Consider the following 20,264-nt stretch of genomic DNA (forward strand, 5'->3'; position numbering starts at 1 on the left):
GAAAATCATCAACACATGAAACTTGACCAGGGTGCCCAAACGTTTGCATACAGCTGTATATGCATAATCCATACATAGATTCATAGATTACTGTAGATTTTTTAAAGATATGCACAGTGGTAATCCCCACTAGCTTGTTTTGTTTTTGTATTACTGGTAAAATGTTAATCTTTAAACAAATTGATTTAGTAAATGTGATTATTTTGCTCTCCTGCACAGACTGGTGGAGTAAAGAGGGAAAACCAAACTGTGAGGGAGGAGGAGGAGGGGAGGGCATGAGGAGGGGAGGGGAGGAGAGTGGAGGAGTGGGGGGGGTTGAGGGGTGTGGGGCTTCTGGCCTTTAAAAGGCGGACTGTGTGTCTCAGAGAGCATTCACACTTGGACTCCTCTCTGAGAACACGCTCTCTGCTGCCTTGCTGGCTTTCTTCAGTCTCTCACTGCTTTGTGCTGGATACAGCTGAACTGAATACTTCAAAACTTTGCTGAAACTTTCAGAAAGAACTGCAAACTGAACTTTTAGATCACAGCAAACTGGAAAACAGCACCATGGATAACTCTGATGACTACTACCCAGACTACGAGGACCTGCCAAACAACAGCATGTGCGACTATGAGGAGTGGGCTCCGTCATACTCCCTCATTCCAGTGCTCTACATGCTAATTTTCATCCTAGGCCTTTCGGGCAACGGCATCGTCATCTTCACCGTTTGGAAGGCTCAGGGCAAGCGGAGGGCAGCGGATGTCTACATAGGCAACCTGGCGCTGGCTGACCTAACCTTTGTGGTGACCCTGCCATTATGGGCCGTGTACACAGCCCTGGAGTACCACTGGCCATTCGGTGCTGCCCTCTGCAAGATCAGCAGCTACATTGTACTGCTCAACATGTATGCCAGCGTCTTCTGCCTCACCTGCATGAGCTTGGACCGCTACCTGGCCATCGTCCACTCTCTGACCAGCTCCCAGCTGCGCACCCAAGGCCACATGAGGGCATCTCTGGCTGCCATTTGGATCATCTCCGGCATCTTGGCATCTCCCACACTGCTCTTTCGCAAAACCATGTATGACAAAGACGCCAACCGTACCTCCTGTGCCATGGATTTCAGCCAGGTGATCACCAAGCCTGGCCAAGAGAACCTTTGGATCGCCGGGTTGAGCATCTCCTCCACTGCCCTGGGCTTTGTCCTCCCACTCCTGGCCATGATGGTGTGCTACGGCTTCATCGGCAGCACCATCACTCGGCACTTCAACAGCCTGCGCAAGGAGGATCAGCGCAAAAGGCGTCTCCTGAAGATCATCACCACACTGGTGGTGGTTTTCGCAGCCTGCTGGTTGCCCTTCCATGTCGTGAAAAGTATGGATGCCTTGTCCTACTTGGGCCTGGCACCGGATTCCTGCACTTTGCTCACCTTCCTGCTCCTGGCCCACCCCTACGCAACCTGCCTGGCCTATGTCAACAGCTGCCTCAACCCGTTCCTCTACGCCTTCTTCGACTTGCGCTTCCGCTCCCAGTGCCTGTGCCTGCTGAATCTAAAGAAGGCACTCCATGCAAGCCCCGCAAGTTCCCTGTCCTCTCAGAAGACGGAGGCGCAGTCGCTGGCCACCAAAGTGTGAGGGGGTGGTGAGTGGAGGCTTTTTTGCGAGGAAACATCACTAGACTCTTGAAAGAAGTCTTCATCTCATTCAAGCCTTCACAACTTAAAGGTAATGCTTATTTAATTTGGAGAAGCACCACTGGACTCTTGAAGGACGTCACCCCTAGACTCTTGAAGGAGGTCATGAGCTGACCTTGTTCAAGGCTTCAAGGTAGCTCTAAAGATCTTAGACTCTTGCAAGATGTTGCAAACCTTCATAACTTAAAGGTAACTCTACAGATCTTGGAGGAACACTTGCATACTCTTCCTCTTGTAGTCCACCAGAAGACACCTTGAGGAATAGCGTGAATGAACGTGCTGGTTGATCACCTTTGGGCACTCCAAGGACTTGAAAGTGAATTTAACACAAGAGTGCAAGAGTGGCTCCGGTCATGCAGGCACCAGGGCTCCAGAGCCATAGGCCTTGCTTTTCAGCACCCTGGTAATACCTCCAGAGAGCAGAGCACAACAGACAGCTGTGCTCCAGACGTTTCAGGACAGAATTCCAGGCTGTCTCTCAGGCTGGTGGGCCATACCTCATGCGGACTTTCCAGACTTACTCTGGGGACTCTGAGACTTAGAGCTGATGGGTAGCCTGGTGGGTGGCCTGAAAGACAGATTAAGAGACATTTGCTCTCAACTTTTTAAATGAGCGCATTTTTAAACAGTTTTTATTGCTTCATTTCTTAAGCACTTGGTCAGATGCAGATAAGGATCTTGTTTTGTTTTGATCATTTTAGCTTTGAGCTATTGTCATCAAGACTGGGGTTCAAACTTGGGGTGGGGTGTCAGTCGAGGAGAAGTGTTGCAACTTGATTAAAGAGTTTCTGAGTGTGTGTGTGGGTGGGGGGGCTCAGGGGGAGACGGGGGGATCAGACTGACAGATGGTAACTGACAAATGTTGGAGGTGGAGGGCCAATTAATAGGTGGCAGCTTTTACAGATGAGAGACTGTGACGTGTGTTGGTGTGTGCCAGTGGACATTTGTGAAATGTAATTGGTCAGTTTCTCATTTTCTGCCATGAATTATTCTGTAAATAATTGTATGTATTCTGTGAATAAAACATTTCTTCAACTAGAAAAGTACTCTTTTTGTTAGCGTTCTTGCTCTTTCCCTCACAGACTGTGCTGAAATGTCTTTAGCATTAGCTGTTTCCCTGTTTTCAAGCAGCAATGAGGTCACTTATTGTCCTCCGTCAGTCCAGAATCAAAGCAAACGTCCAACAGGAAATGCATGTTACAGACAGATTTCCTCTCTGCTACTTGCTTCATACACAGAGGCCCCAAAATATCAGCGTTTTGCCCCACTGAGAAACAGTGCTGAGTGGAATTGCTGTGCATGTGTTGTTGCAATCACAAAATTTCTGGTATTTCCTCTGATAATTTCAGCAAACATGGACATGCATTACACCATTGTCCTGACTCACAAGCTGCTTTACACACATACAAACAAGAATAATGCTAATAATCTTTTACACTATGAAAACAGACTTTAGCTAGATGTTTGTGGGCTCATAATTTTTCTAATTAAGCACTTATAAACAAATGCTGCATGTACAGAGGCATGTTAACCCCCTAAAAGGCTGCCCCTTCATTAAGCCACGTTTGCACTAATGAGCTTTGGGCTGGACGTAATCTCAGCCGGAGGGAGTTACTGAAAAAGTGCTAATCTCGCCGACCCCCACATGCAGCAGGCACTTAATGTAACATACGCAATATGGACTGGGTTATTAGTACTGTATTACATAAATACACAATTAGAGTTATCACTGTATTATATAAATTGAGTCACAGTTGGGATTTGAATGAGTCAAGGGGGTCGTTTTACTTACAATCTGAAAATGCTGTCATTAAATAAACTGCATTTTATGCTGAGGTAGCAACTCCCCACAGTCATGTGCAAAAGTTTGGGCACTCCTACTCAAATGTTGGTTTTCTAAGTGTAGATAAGTAAACACATTCTCTACAGAGAACACATTTCTGCATGTTTTAATCCACAATTACTCTTACTATTACTATTTGCTGAATTTAACATATTGGGGAAAAGTAAAATGTAAAATGTGGCCAAAAGTTCTTGCGCGCTGTATGGTATATTGTATGGTTTATTTTTTTCCCAGTATGGTAAACTTGCGATCTTTGAAAAATGCCACGTTTAAATGTGTTATTTTTACTTATTTTCACTTGGAAAATCAACGAAACATGTTATTCAACCAAGGCTTTTGCATCCAGCTGTATATACTGACTGTGTTCCATTTGATAGAATAGAAACAAAAATATTTGAGCCTTAAATTATCACCTCACAATGTTGAAAATGTGATTTTCATCCAAACAGATGATCAAGATATTATTATTATTATAAAAAACACCTTTGAAAGTAAAGTTTTAAAACACTACAATGGACACAGTAAATTCATCCCACAGGCATACATCAATGTTGCCATGACTACAGAATTGTAATATGAGATCATGAGCTTAAGTTTTTAAACAATAAGCTTATTATTCAGGAATTATATGATAACTACTATGAATTGTTTACATTACAGATTCATTATTGAGGTATTAATCTCAAGGATTATTGTTCAGTGTCTTCTGAAACTAATGTGTGAGGTCTCCAGTTATGAAGGTAAAGAACTGAACCACATACAGACAGAGTTAAAAGGGTGAAGGACTTAAGAAATATGATTCAGATTCCATTTCCCAGAATGTCTACATATATATATATATATATATATGTATATAGTAATTGAAGTTTCATATAATAAAATACTTCCATTTCACTCCATTTCACATCAAACCACTCTCAATGACATTCTCGATTATTTAATTATGCAGAATGTTTTTAATTTTTGAATTTTTTAATTGATGGAATTCCCCTTTAAGTCTTCAAATGGTCCAAATTCTAATGCTGGTAAGTTTTCTACCTTGATAATTTGTTGATTTGTTGATTTCTTTCTCAACAGGGTCTATAAAAACTAGTATGTGCACCCCGTTACACAAAATATAAAGAGAAAAGTGCTGTTTAATAACCATTGAAAAACTGGTGCTATAAGGGAGCATGGCAGCCTGTTTAGCATGAAATATTCCTCCTTATCACATACCAGCAGTGACTCTACAGCTCACACGCGATAGCTGTTCATACACAGCTTCTGCGCTGTGGAGCTGTTCAGCAGAATTACATGCTGGAAATACACACCATTTAAAACTAAGCACTACAGGCCTCAGACAGAGCAAGTCTCTTGTCCATTTTGCTGCACAAATTATAAAGAAGAGTGTTTTAAAAGCATGTGCATTTATTTTCCCCTCAGCAGTTTTCTGGCTTGTGAATTGGCATTGTAGCACAGAAGGTTTAACTACTTTTTCATTTAATAATAGCTATAAACTATGTAATTTAAAAAATAAAGTGTGTAGTGTGTTATCCATACATTCAAGACATAAAATTAATATCATACGAATGGATCATATGGAGCGGGGTTTCTCTGAAGTCTGAGTGAGGAGTGAGTGAGAAGTGGGAAAGTGAACACCCGGAGCGGAGCACAGCTGGAGCGGAGTGAATACCGAAATGCTTTTGAGTGAGGAGCGGAAACGCCTGCCACTCACATGCTCTGATACACATATAGGCCATTTGAGTTTGAGGGTTGATTAATTATGTGTAGTATAATGCACATAATGAAACCCAGCCTGAGGGGTCTTTTAGTGGGGCAATACCCCACCAGCCAATCATTATGCCCCACTAAACCTACTTTTTGTACATGCTTCTAAAGCGACATGCGACAAAAGAGTGAAACTAAATTTTGTGGCCTCTGCTTGCCATACACACCTAATTTAAAAACGTACATGGAGCTGATTAACGTTGGAAGGTTTGCACATGTCACTCTGCTTTGCTCTGTTTTTTTTGTTTTTTTTTGCAGTGTGTGTTAACCCTGCAGACCCCCCGGCCCCTCTGTGGTTTTGAAATGCTCCGCATCTGATGCCAGGCTTGCATACAATGCTTTAAAATGCTTTTATTATCATCTATAGCTAATGTTTATGCTCAAAAGGACACTGAAATATGCTTGCAAAAACAATGCACTTAATAACTGAGCAAACTGTATAATCTGGAGATTAGTGTGTGTGGCAGTGAGACAGAGATTATGAGCTGAAGCATGTGTTTGTGTGTGTGTATGCAGTGAGGATCCCTCAGGGCCTTCTAGGCCTTCAGAAAAGAGCTAATTGTTTCACCCCTGGTCAAATTCTATGTTTTGTTGATTTTCTAACACATCCTCTACACGAAAACAAACTTAAATATGACATTTCTTTGATTTTAAGTGCACAATTTTGAATTAAACATAAAATATAAAATGTGCAAATTTTGCACAGGCCATGTTTTATGCGTTATTTTCCTCCCATCTGTTAAATTCAGCAAATAAACAGTGAAACAGTCCCTTAAAATGTGCCGAAGTGATAGATACAGCTGAGTGAGCTTTCTCATTGGTTAAGACTTCAGGAGCTGAATTGAAAGCCTAATACTTCTGATAGCCCCTCACATATTACTGTAGAACTGACAGTGGATTCAACCAATCACGTTTTGATTTACAATGGGTGAAACTAAATTTGTGAGATTCTAGGCTTCCAACAGTTCTAGATACATCACTAACTGTGAATATGGGCCATATTAGCCAAATTCTGCCACTGGTAAGTTTTCAACATTGCCAAAAATAACAAACTGTTATTCTTAACAGGGTCTACAAAGTATAGCCTTTCCATCCGTCACACAAAATATAGATAGAAACGTTTTTTTTAACTTTTGCAACAAACCTTGTATAATAACTGTTGAAAAACTGATGTTAGAAGGTCTAACCTCGATAACAGGGAGCATGGCAGGCATTTCTGACATAAATTTCAAATGTCCATTTGTCCAAATTTGTAAGAATCTAGTCCTTCTGGGAGTTCAAGATGTATCATTACCTGTGAATATGAATTGTAGTCTAAGCAGGTTTGTGTTAGTTTTTAGGAGTGTAAAACAGCAGCGGCAGCTCTATGTCAGAACTCTTTACTGAAAGAGTCACTGTAAAACTGATACATATGAGCTCAGATATATGATAATGTCTGTTACAAGCTTCAGATAAAACATTTGGAATGATTTTACAAGCTTCAAATATCTGTTTTTAATCTACAACAGCCACAAATGTTAATATGAATTGCTGTTAGCTAAGCGCTTACATACAATCAGAACCCCATAGGGGCACCAGCAGAAATTAGCATTATTGTAGAGGTCTTTTTAATTTTCTTGGCCATGTTTTGACATTAATGGCCCACACTGAAGGTCTAGCACTAACAGTCACTGTTCACCACTGTGTAAGTGTGTGTGTGGGGAGAGAGCAGACGACAGTGAGGGAAGTTCAGATAGGAGCGGAAGCGTGAGAGAATGGAGGGAGTTTCTGTTATATAAAAGAACCCTCTGAGACCACACAAATATGTGTGTGTTTGGACACATGTGTCCATGACTACCCCCCTCTACCCCCCCACCACCCCATAAGAATGTGTGTGGCCTGGTACCCACCTTTGTGTTTATTTTGGTTTGTTTATTTGTTTATCTGTCAGTGCTGCTCTGAGAAACATGCAGGAAACATATTCAGTAAAGGCTCGTTTACAGAAAATGCCATGTTCCTCAGCGATAAGAGTAAAATGTAATAATACATTTTATTTATATGAAACAAAATAAATTTCGCTTTGCTTTACAAAGTGCTTTACAGATGACCTAAACAAGCAAAATACATAATAAGTAGACAAAAAAGAGACAATATGACAGCATACACAAGGATGACACAATATATTTAGTCAAATCTAAAGAAAGAAAACAAAAAATGAATGATATTCAAATATAAAAACATTCAAAGAAAAGAAAAGGCTGTAAAACATAACATATATTTCTGTGCTTTTAGCATTTCATCACTAAAGCTTACACAGCTTCAGGTTGCCAAACACAAACAAGGCCAAACACGTACTTTGTAAAGATAAACATGAAAATTGGTTTTAAAAATAATATTAAAAAAATTGTCCCTTGTTGTAAACCAAAATATTCCAAAGCAGACAATTTGACCTACATTTCCTCCCCCAAATGTCAATGGATCATCTCAATGTAAAGAACACCAAACACTAAATTCAGTTGCACCTATTAATAAACAAACACGTTTCAAAGCTGATACGCTTTGCTGCATGTACATTTTGCTGCATTCTCTGAGTTATGACATTGTTAGGGAGACAAAATATGAATAATACTACATATAAACTAACACTGCTACACACTGAACTGACCTCATACCACTGCAAAACTCACCAAAATACCCTGTACAAACCAGCAAGCTTTGTTTGGTGTGGTAGTTAAGTGGCTTTGGCAGTTTTATGCAGCAGTTTGAGTGGCTAACTGTTTTAAATATTAATTGTAGACAAACAAATATGTTGTTGATAAAGCAACAACTGCTATGATTTAATCATGATGTAAGGGGGTTACCTTGTGGTAAAATCACTGTAAAGCACGGCCTCAAGTGACATTGCTTTAAGAAAATAGTAGAAAATCCAATAAAATATGCAACGTTTTTTTTATTAATTATTAATAATGAATTAATAATAATTGCAATAAACAACCAGTCCAACAATATGTCTAGTTTGTTTGGAGTATGCTACTGTTGTCATTAACTTTTTATCATATAAAAATTAAAAAATATCACAATATAGCTTTCCACCATAATAATGATAAATTCCACTAGTGCCCAAAGGCAATTTCCAGTGTTGTGTTAGCATCAAGCTAATGGTGCCACACATTTATTTTCCCACACAAGGTTTAATGCTACTCAAGGCAGAACTAGGCTGAAAAAATGGACATTTGAAGCATGTAAGACATATTCTTTACTTCACTTCACTTTACTTCATCTTTTTACAGTAAATCCTCAATATATTCCAAGCTTAACATCAATGGAGGAGCGGTTTAGCCTGTTAGCCTGCTATATTTTAGGCTAGTTGTTGATAAAAGAATTTGTCAGAGCTTTAGTTTAAACAGAACCAGTTTCTTACTTCATTTTTCACTGCACTCAGTGATCTATATGAGCAGCATAATAGCCCATTCACTGCACAGTGAGGCACATTACTGCAAAATCCAATTGTTGTGAGGTGCTCATTGCTGTGTCAAGTATCTTCCAACAACTCAACCAATCAGATTTTAGTACCAGAGCTATCTGTTTTATGGCAGTATTGTTGCAAATATACAAAATGATTGTTTACTTCCACACCTCTGGCCTGCTGTATATAGATGTGGCGCGTAGTGTTTTGACTTTGGCCCTTTGTTTAGTGACAGCTGAAGAGTTTTAGAGCCCATAGGTGTCAGATTATACCTTTCACAAGTCTCTGGTTACGTCCTGCACCAAATCTCTGTGGATACGTTCAAAGATGTCGTAAAAAAGATTTGAAACGGCCATTCGATCCCGTCGACTGCATGAATTTCATGGTTCGAACCTTGTGCTCCTTCAAAGACAGACACGTCTGCAGGCGGAAGAGAGAAACCTGAGAAGAACTTATGCAGTCTGTGTCAAAGTCACTGCATTCAAAATACAATCTACACCTTTGAAATTGTTCTATAGGCAGCATTCCTTGATGTATGGCCTTCTATATGGCTCTGATCAAACAGCTCTCTTATAAAAAAGGGCATTTAGCATGACTACGCATTCCTGCGTAATGACTGACTTGCTGTACAGTTAAGCTATAAGAGGGACTTCCCATGAAAATTCTGTGAAAGTTGAGGCCTGCAGTGCGTTGCTGCCAGAACCAAGTATTCACAATTCATATTCAGAATACAGAAATTAGATATCTGCATTCAGTCTAAGGCCCAATCCCATTTCTCCCCTTGCCCCTACCACTTAGCCCTTACTCCTCTGTTTTGCACGTTCACGTCTGGGGTAGAGGTGTCCTGATTTTTGTTGAGATTGAGGGGTAGGGCGAAGTGAACCAAAGAAACCTACAAAGAAACCTACAAATGTGAGTATTTTCTCTGTTAAAAAATTACCGTAACTATTGTATTATCTTAGTTTAATGTCATTTCAATGTATTATGGTCCTTTTCTTCATAACAAGCATAAAAATTGCTAGTACTACTGATGTCTCAGTAGCTAGCTAAATTTCCCGTTCCACCTTAAATGGTGCAGCATTTACTTTCTGGCGCCTCAGAAACTGGCAAATGGCTGGCTTCAGCTTCCTATCACTGAAGAATTAGGGGTGGGCAGTAATAAATAATTGCCCCCCCCCTTCCACAAAGGCATACGATTCTCTAAATCTAAGGTTTGCTGAACTTTACCCTCCTCTGCTATCACTGCAGACTGACAGGGTCGCCTAAAGAGTGCCGCTAGTAGCCTGTTAATGAAGTAATGCTCTTTTTTTATTTGAGGGTCCTATTTCGTAGGGAAGATTTCAACCACTACCCCTGTAACTCAGTTCCAAGGGGCAAGGTGACACTCGGAAACAAGGGGTAGGGGTAAAAAAAAGAGATTGGATTAGGCCCAACTTACTGGTCTGTACTTATAGAGTGCTTACCCACTAAATTTAAAAACCACACAGTCTTCAAAAGAAACACCCTCAACGCTTGCTATGTTAAAAACACTGCAGTTCCTGCTAAAGCCTGAGTAGATATCTTTATCTGCGTGTCACAGAGCTCTTTTGCATGATGGTCAGACTAATGATCTCCTCAGTAGTAGATATGTTTGCGAGTGATAACTTTTGTGTCATGTTGTACTAAATATATAAAACCTCAACTCTAATTTTGTTGTTTTTCATTTTTTGACAACATTTAAAATTGCCAGCTACTCTTTAGATTGTGCCAAAATGTCATGCTAAATGGACAGAAATGGTCAAAAATTGCTTGGAATAAATTATTTTTGCATTAACTTCCTTTGAAAGTAAATAATCTTTTGTCCTTCTCTTGTAAAGTTACCTTTTAGGAGGTAGAAGGTTTTGGTCTGACCGTGGTTGTGCATTTTGCCCATGTGTGTTCAGAAACCACACTGATCAGAAACCATATAATTAAGTCTGTTTGAGATTTCTTAAAAAGACACTCCAGCCAAAATAAAAATGTACCCATCTCTTTCCACCACCACTTTCCTACTCGCACCCTACAGCAGTGTTGCTCTTGAGTGAGATTTTCCCCATTTAAAGACTACAACCCCCTTCTGATGATGTATCCTGAAGGTTGGAGGAATTTATAAAAACTACATCTGCTTTGGGGTGGATTTCTGATTGTAGAGGGAAGCTAGATCAATTACATTACTACCAAAAATATGCAGTATGCAAACGTTTAAACACCCCTGGCCAAAGGACATATTTTGTTAATTTTCTAAGTGAACATAAGTTAACACATTCTCCACATAGAACACACTTAAATGTGACATTTCAATCTGCAAATCTCTACGCATAATTTAATTTAGTGCACAATTGAATTTAATCCACAATAGAAAATGTAGCATGACTTGTGCACAGGCCACGGTTGAACTTTAAACAGTAACGGTGCATTGAAATGTAGTTCACAGTGGATTTTAAGGTATGTTTGGGATCATTGTCCTGCCTCTTTTTAGCTTTGTCTAACATTGTCTGTAAACTCATAAAATGTTTGCTGGTCTTATCAAACATTTTGTTGCTCACCTACTAGTCTAAATCTTAATTTCCAATCTGCCATCAAGCTTTCCTTATCAATTCCAACACCTTACATACAAACTGCCAAGATAAATAACTTTAAATAATATGCTAAGGTGCCTGTTTTTGCATAGCACAATATATACAGTTGTATGGAAAAGTTTGAACACCCCCAGTCAAATTCCATGGTGTGTGACAATAAGTTAACACCTCTTTAACAGGGCACAAACGTAGGTATGACATTTGTCTGCAAATGTTACCGCACACTTGCTATTTATTTGCTCAGTTTAACATATTGGAAAAAATAAAAGTTTCCCCAATATGTTAAATTCAGCAAATAGACTGTGTTTGTGGATTAAAATGTGCAAAAGTTTGTTCTCTGTAGAGGATATGTAACTTATTTTCACTTAGGAAGTCAACAAAAGATGGAATTTGACGGCGCACAAAATTTTTCATATGACTGTGTTTATTTATTTGTATTGTTTTTGAATGTGGATTTACATGGTGAACAGTGATTTTATTCTAACCCTGTGAAAACCCAATAAAAACGCTTTATGGAGTTACAAAGTTTTGATCTGTCGGTAAAACTGACTTGTTAGGCTTGTTAAAAGAGCGACTCCAGCCAAAAATTAAATTCTATTTCACCTATTATAGTAATTTCTAATGAATAATCACATTTACTTGTCTATAAATGCAGCGTCCTAATAAGCACTGGCCCAGAAATGGCTGTGGGCTGAGGAGTTTGTTTATTACCTATGGTGGTGGACTTCATTGTTTGGTGGTGAAAGTAGCAGAGGGAAGCAAATGAAAGGGGTGAGTGATGGTATGTGATGGTGTGAAATGGCCGCAGCCTCAGCCACAGCACTCACAATACACATCAACACACAGCGCAGTGCTGCACTCATCAGTGCTGCTGTGAGAGAGTGTGGAGTGGACTCCGCTTTAGAGCCGGTCCTGCTGGCTTTGATGGCCGAGAGCAGCAGGGAGGCTGAACCGCGACAAATCTTCATTAAGAAACACAAGAAAACATGAAACATGATCACTGACCACTAGACAGACTCCGTAATCCACGTCCAAGCATCGGCTGTAACGGCCCCATTTGGATCTACTTGATTGAGGTTGTTTGATTCTGGTCACAGTTTAGCATCTACTCTGTGCTAACAACTTCATGTTAGCAAAGAAGCAACATTTAACTGTTTTACAGCCCTGCAGGAACTGATTCTGAGAACCCTTTACAGAAGTACTGTGCTCTGAATACTATACTGCAATGGAAGTTCTCTTTGGTTCCATTCAGTTGTTCTTTATCATGTTCTTCAGGACCTTCTCTTTTCAAGTCTTGGTTCTTCTCAGTGGTTCTTCCTCATGTTCTTTTACACCTTTTCAGTCTTAATTGTTCTTACTCATGTTCTTCGGGAACTTCTCTTTTTGAATGTTGGTTCCTCTCAAAGGTTCTTCCTCATGTTCTCTGGGACCTTCTCTTTTGGAGTCTTGGTTCTTCTCAGTGGTTCTTCCTCATGTTCTCTGGGACCTTCTCTTTTGGAGTCTTGGTTCTTCTCAGTGGTTCTTCCATATGTTCTCTGGGACCTTCTCTTTTGTAGTCTTGGTTCTTCTCAGTGGTTCTTCTTCATGGTCTCTGGGTCCTTCTCTTTTGGAGTCTTGGTTCTTCTCAGTGGTTCTTCCTTGTGTTTGAGACCTTCTCTTTTTCAGTCTTCATTGTTCTTCCTCATGTTCTTTAGGACCTTCTACTTTTGAGTCTTGGTTCCTCTTGGTTGTTTTTCCTCATGTTCTTTGGTTTCTTGGTTTCTCTTAGTGGTTCTTCCTTGTGTTCTTTGGGACCTTCTCCTTTTGAGTCTTGGATCCTCTCAGTGGCTCTTTCTCATGTTCTTAGAGACTTTTCTCCTTTTGAGTTATGGTTCCTCTCAGTGGCTCTTCCTCATGTTCTTAGAGAGTTTTCTCCATTTCACTCTTGGTTCCTCACAGTGGTTTTTCTTGATGCTCTTAGGGAGTTCCTTCCTTGCGTCTTTCTAGGCAACATTAAGACCTTGGACCTGGATTCCTGTAAAGCTGCTTTATGACAGCATCCACTGTAACAGTTGCTATGTAAAAAATTAACTGAAGTTAGAGCTGGACACCCTCTGAATTAATTGGTTTTCAAATTATTGCTTGCAATTATTTTGACATTGTTATTGCCTTGCAATATCATAACATGCAAATGAGCCAACAAGGGACAGATTTTTCAGTGTAATGTAAGCATTCTGGCCAATCACAGCTCCAGATGAGCTGTCAAATCAAAGGGGTCAAGAATCCAACCAACATAAACACTAAAACAAAGGTACATACATTCGGTCGCAGCAGTGAAGGCAGATCTAAGCATTTCACTTTTTTAATTCAACAAGCAAGACATGTTATAATTGCAATATGTAGCACTATATTCACAGTATGGTGTTTTGTCCACATTGTCACTTTGTGAATTGAAGTGTCCTACTTGAAACTTTTTTTAAGTCCTGAAGCTCTGTTATTGGGTGTTGCAGCATCTCCTGCACTGAAAGACACAGTGGTTTGAATTTACATGATTTAAACGTAACTTTGCACATGAGGAAAGTTTATTACATCAACACAGTTCTTGACAAAAGAAGTAAACTGAGAGACATCAGTTGTGTAGAAGTAGTGAAGTAGCACATTTTAATGCATGTGCATGGATTTGAGTCAGTGTGGGTAAACACTGAGCTTAATGAATCTGAGGCTAACAGCACAGCGCTGCTGACAAATGAACACAACAAAAGACTTTAAAGCAGACCAAGCAGTTAGTTAACAATACACACTCCAGCCAATACCCCCCCGACACATACACACATCACGCACATCAAACACATCACATATGCCACTTCCTGACCAAACTGAGGCTTATCTTTAGAAAAAAAACAAGTGTAATGTAATGAATGTTAATGGGACAGCTTAATTTTATTCATTTAATTACACCGATCAGGCATAACATTATGACCACCTCCTTGTTTCTACACTCATTGTCCATTTTATCAGCTCCACTTACTATATAGGTGCACTTTGTAGCTCTACAATTACAGACAGTAGTCCATCTGTTTCTCTGCCTACTTTGTTAGCCCGATGTTGCTATCGTCAGATAGACAGATGAGCTATCGTCTCTGACTTTACATCTACAAGGTGGACTGACAAGGTAGGAGTGTCTAATAGAGAGGACAGTGAGTGGACACAGTGTTTAAAAACTCCAGCAGCACTGCTGTTTCTGATCCACTCGTACCAGCACAACACACACTAACACACCACCACCATGTCAGTGTTACTACAGTGCTGAGAATGATCCACCACCCAAATAATACCCACTCTGTGAGGGTCCATGGGGGTCCTGACCACTGAAGAACAGGGATAAAAGGGGGCTAACAAAGTATGCAGAGAAACAGATGATCTACAGTCTGTAATTGTAGAACTACAAAGTGCACCTATATAGTAAGAGGAGCTGATAAAATGGACAATGAGCGTAGAAACAAGGAGGTGGTCATAATGTTATGCCTGATCGATGTAAGTGAATGTTGTAATTTTAACAGCAACATATTACATCATATCTTTTCTGAATAAAACCTCTAAGTCATTGAATTCCAGGGGTGGAAAATACTTCCACCAATTTTTCCAAATATTCTATATAATTCAGTATGTGAGATGTAAACAGAGTGGTTCAAAATGGTTTGGTGTGAAATGGTTCAGATTTCTTTACAGTGGTGGTGGAACCAGGGGTCACCATGACTACAACACAAATATAGACATTTTATTTACTATCCAAAACCAACAGTGAACCTACACGTGTCTTCTGATTATTTGTATGAAATGTTGATGATGGTTAAATGTCAAAAATCTGAAAAAGTGCATTTTCTTTGGGGACTATATTGCCTCACAATGCCCTGCATGTATCCCTCCACCATGAATGGATTAACAAACTGATGTGATCAAAATGATGTGATATCCCAATAGAGTGTCATGTCTTTGTTGACTCTCATACAGACATAAACAGACACACATGCAAACCAAGCATTTTGTTTGTCTTTATTGTTTAGTTTGTGCAACATTGCAACGTCAGTGAAAAGCATAAATCAATAGTGTATACATGCATGAATAAATTAATTTAATGTATTACTGTCTAAGCTAAACATTTCACACTTTGGTAAGTTTCACACTTCTGTAAAACCATGTGTAGCATTTAAATAGCTTAATCTAAAACACATCGCCACGCCTGAGCAAACTGCTCCATCCTGCTGATGAGCCATAAATATGCAGTTTGTGGTTGAGGAAGAGACTGTTTGTTGAGTATTTGTGTGTTAGAGATGAATAAAAGCTTTTACAGTGGCTGACTGCAGTCAGAGCACTGAATAGCTGAGGCCTTGTTTTGATTGGCCAGGTGTGGGCACTGCCCGCTGTTGTGTAGGAATATGAATAGAGGTGAATGAGGAGCTTCTGAATGGCCTGTGAAACATAAACTACAGTTCCAGCTGCTTTGTGACATTCTATAGCCACCACAGCTGGACAATTCATCACATTTAAAGTGATAGTTCTGTAAAAAAAAACAAATTTACGGTAACCCCCTTAACTCAAATGAAGTCAATGAACCAAGACTTGTTCGTTGTCTGACGTTAGCTTCTTTAGCTTTAGCCCTGGAGGCTAATTACTATGAGGCTAATGTGGCTAACAAGTATAAGCTTATAGCATAATTAGTAGAAACATATACAGAATTCAGATTTTAGTACAGAATTCAGACTTCAAGAGGATTGCTTCCACTGATTTTAGCTTATGTGACGTATTTTTGCCCACGTTTATGAGACAACTATGTCAGACACCAATAATCAAGTCAAGAGATAAACAAAAATGTTGAACGAAGCAAAAATATTGAATGTCCCAAATGTGTTCCCTACACATTTAACTATAGCAGAGTGCATAATTTCCATTGATTTGCAGAACACATTTGAAAAAAGGTGGTCATCACTTTTGCACAGGCCACTTTCTATGTAATTTTTCCCTCAATATGTTAAATTTAGCCAATGCACAGTAATTGTGCATTAAAATATGCAGAAGTGTTCTCTGCAGAAGATGTGTTAACTTATTTACACTTAGAAAATCAACAAAAACATGCCATTTGACTTTTGCACACAACTGCACCACTGTTGCAGAACTGCACTAAAATTTCATCTGTGCCAAATAAACTTATAATAAATTTTTCCACTTATAGGCTGTTATTTATTGCTGCAGGAATGAAAAACAGTATGTTTGTGAAGTATGTCATTTTATATTGAAGCATGTACAATTATATTTAATTATATCTCTCTTGTATTAATGTTCGCTTTGCACTGTTGTTTAGGTTTTTAGATATATATCAGGTTATATCAGTTTTAAATTAGATTTATGCTGCTTAATGTCCTTGCACATGTTCACATTGGACCTCTGAACCAAGAATTTCCTTCACCGTTATGCTTTTTCACTGGTGTGAGCTGTGAAATAACAATAAATCTGTCTATTTATGAATCCAATTATAAAAGACTTTTTGACCCAATGGTGAGAGCCAACAGTCCGACTCCTCAGAGGAATAAGGGAAAGGCCCGGCGAAGGCACAATCGCTCATATATCAGAGCCGAGAGGAGAAAAGCAGGCCGGTCAGAAATAGCTCCTGAGGAAATGAGCGCAAGCAGCTCTGCTGGACCTTAACAATGGACGGTGGGGCAGCTCAGGCGGTGTCTTGCACCTCTAGGCCACGGAGCAGGGCGTGTGGAGGGAAACGCGTGGTGACCCTCAAGAAGATCTTGGAGGACCTCGAGCTTCCAGCTGGAAACGGTGGCCTACACCTCCGGTTCCCTCCATCTGCCCCCCCCCCGCACCCTCCCTCCCAGGGTGCACAGGATAGAGTCTGCAGGTTCCTGTGCAGGGAAATCCTCTCTTTCAGCAGCATTGCTCATGTTTATCTCTTTAACACAGGACCCTCACGACCCACCTCACCAACCGTGAGGCCGTTAGACACATCTGGGTCAGTCCTGATAAATCAGAACACCAGGAGTGCCAACTGTCTGTATATTTATGCACAATCCATTAAAATATATCTACATTTCTTAATTTGTTCCATGTTCCTTCATAGCATATTATTCATATGCAAACAAATAGTCACTTCACAAGATCATCTGAATCACGAGGTCATTAAAATGTCAAAATCAAAAATTACTACATCCATGCTACAAGGAAGCTAACAGTGTAACCAACTTCTAAAAACTTTGGAAATGTGAAAAAACATGCCTGCAGATTTCTGTGAAAATCTGAAAGCAATATTAAATGATTTCAATTTTCTGTTAATTTTTTGTGAAATTTTCTGTTAAATACAGTCACTTGCAAAAGTTTGGCTGCCCCTGGTCAATTGACATGTTGTTGATTTTTGGCTGCCCCTGGTCAATTGACATGTTGTTGATTTTTTAAGTGTAAATAAGTGAACACGTCCTCTACAGAGAACACACTTCTGCACATATTAAAACACAATCACAGTGTATTAGCTGAATTTAACATACTGGGGAAGCATAAAAGGGCCTGTGCAAAAGTTATGGCACATTTTATATTTAATGTTTTTACGTTTTCCAATATGTTAAACTGAGCAAATAAAACAATTGTGTACTAATTTGTTGGGGAATGTCATACTTAAGCCTGTGCCTTGTAAAAGAGGTGTTAACTTATTTTCACAAAACATAAAATTTGACTGCGTTTGTTCAAACGTTTGCATACAACTGTATATACTGTGCTATGCAAAAACAGTTTAGGCACCTAAACACATTATTTAAAGTATTTAAAGTTCATTTATCTTGGCAATATGTATGTAAGTTGTTGGAAATTATGAGGAAAACTTGATGGCAGATCAGAAATTAAGATGTAGACCAGTATGTGAGCAACAAAATGTTTTGCAAGAGCTGAAAACATTTTTATGGGTTTACAGAAAATGTTAGATGAAGCTAAAAAGAGGCAGGACAATGATCCCAAACATACCTTAAAATCCACGATTAACTTCTTCAAGAAATGCAAGCTGAAGTTTTTAGAATGACCCCCACAGTCACCTCACCTTAATATCACTGAACATAAACGAGTAGACTTTAAAAGTGTCCTGCATGCAAGATGACCCAAGAATGTCACAGAAGCAAAAACTCTGCAAGGATTTTATTCATCCAACAAACAGCCAGATAGTGGTGTGTGATTCATCACTCCAGAGAATACATTTACACTACTCCAGAGTCCGGTGGTGGCGTACTTTACACCACTCCAGCTGACACGTGGCATTGTGCATAGTGATCTTAGGCTTATGTGCAGCTGATCAGCCATGGGAACCCATTTCATGAGGCTCCTGATGCACAGTGCTTGTACTGATGTTGCTTCTAGAGGTAGTTTGGATCTCTGTAGTGAGTGATGCAACAGAGGATACGCATTTTTATACATTTTGGCAGCCCCACTCTGTAAGTTTGTGTGGTCTACTGCTTCATGGTTGGTCCTAGATGCTTCTTTTTCACAATGATAGCACTTACAGTTGTCTGGGGCGGATCTAGCAGGGCAGAAGTTTCACAAACTGACTGGTGGCAAAGGTGGCATCCTATGACAGTGCCATGTTTAAGTCACTTGGCTCTTCAAAATGACCCATTTATCTGCAAATGTTTGTCTACGAATGACTATGTGCTTGATTTTATACACCTGTTAGCAATGGTTGTGCCTGAAACACCTCAGTTCCATGATACAAATAGAGTATATCTGCCCATTTGGCCTATAGCAGATTAGTCAAGGCCACTCACACTGAAATTATAAAGAGCATTTTATGCCAATCTGCTTTTTGACTGTGATGTAATACAGGACAGCCAATCAGAACAGAGCTAATTTACATATATCTGTCTTACAGGGACACAAGAGCAGCCTATTTAGTTCAAAGGGCTAAAGAGATGTTGGAAAATTGTCATGTAAAAATGAATTATGTCTGTCTGAAAATGCTGGGCCTTTAGGATCAGAATAGGAGGCTCAGTAAAAAATCCTCAGCACTTAATAATCACACATAAGATCACAGAAAGTTTGGAGGGCCAGTTAGTCAGGAAAGCATGCCAAAGGCAGAGGAGCTGCATTACAAAATCAGGCTAAAGTGCATTAGCACCTTCAGGCTAAGATGCTGAGGCCTCAAACACCTGGAGAGCCTCTAACAGTTAATACTCAGAGGAGCAAGTGCGTGCTCAGTGGTGTCTTCTTCTTCTTCGTCAGGTTGAGCTTTGAGGAGGGGAGCATTATGAAGGAAAGCACGTTCATGGCTGTCCTTGGCTCGTGGGTGGAAAGGTTCAGAAAGCGTGGAGCCCACCGGATCTGCAGGAGAGCTCATCCTCCGCGCACCACAAAGCCTCCCTTCATCTCCTCCTCTATCACCCTCTATCCTCTCCATTGTGCGCGCGCCTCTGAGCGCTCCCCCTCTCTCAGGCCTGTCAGTGCTGCTAAATGAGAGCCCTGTCAGAGACGGAGCTCAGCTGCACGTATTCACGGCATTCACACTCTCACAGCAATCTCCTCACCACACACACACTCAGACACATCAGCTCATCATCTAAAAGAGACAAAAAACTCAGTCTCACCATTTTTCCTTTAGCCCAAATCCAGAGAAAAAAATGTCTTTATATTATTGCATAAGAAAACGATGAGCTCTTACACTTTTCTTATGGAAATATTACTCGGCTGAGACTGAGGTGACAGACACTAAAGAGTTAATCTATTTGTGTGACAATATTTTGATCAAAGTGAGAAAATCTGAGGTTTATTTATTTCTCCAGAGCTGATTTTCAGAAACAGGAAAAAATGGCTCACTCTTATTCCAAACAGGACTCAACCATGCCTACACTCTTAAAAAGGTGGTTCTTCAATGGTTCAATTGTGAAGAAAATAGTTCTATATAGACCCATGAACACTTAAAGAAC

General features: G+C 39.9%; 1 protein-coding gene across 1 annotated transcript; it reads left to right on the forward strand.

The window, feature by feature from the left end:
• The first annotated feature begins 363 nt into the window (after window positions 1–363).
• Window positions 364–2,713, forward strand: aplnrb (apelin receptor b). Its single transcript, XM_036595479.1, has one exon. It carries the CDS (start codon window positions 547–549, stop codon window positions 1,609–1,611), a length of 1,065 nt encoding a protein of 354 aa, XP_036451372.1. The 5' UTR covers window positions 364–546; the 3' UTR covers window positions 1,612–2,713.
• The last annotated feature ends 17,551 nt before the right edge of the window (window positions 2,714–20,264 follow it).

This window comes from Colossoma macropomum, unplaced genomic scaffold (assembly GCF_904425465.1).
Source record: "Colossoma macropomum unplaced genomic scaffold, Colossoma_macropomum, whole genome shotgun sequence".
Classification (NCBI taxonomy): Eukaryota; Metazoa; Chordata; class Actinopteri; order Characiformes; family Serrasalmidae; genus Colossoma; species Colossoma macropomum.

Coding starts and splice junctions, on each gene's coding strand:
- aplnrb (XM_036595479.1), top strand. CDS start 547: ATGGATAACTCTGATGACTACTACCCAGACTACGAGGACCTGCCAAAC.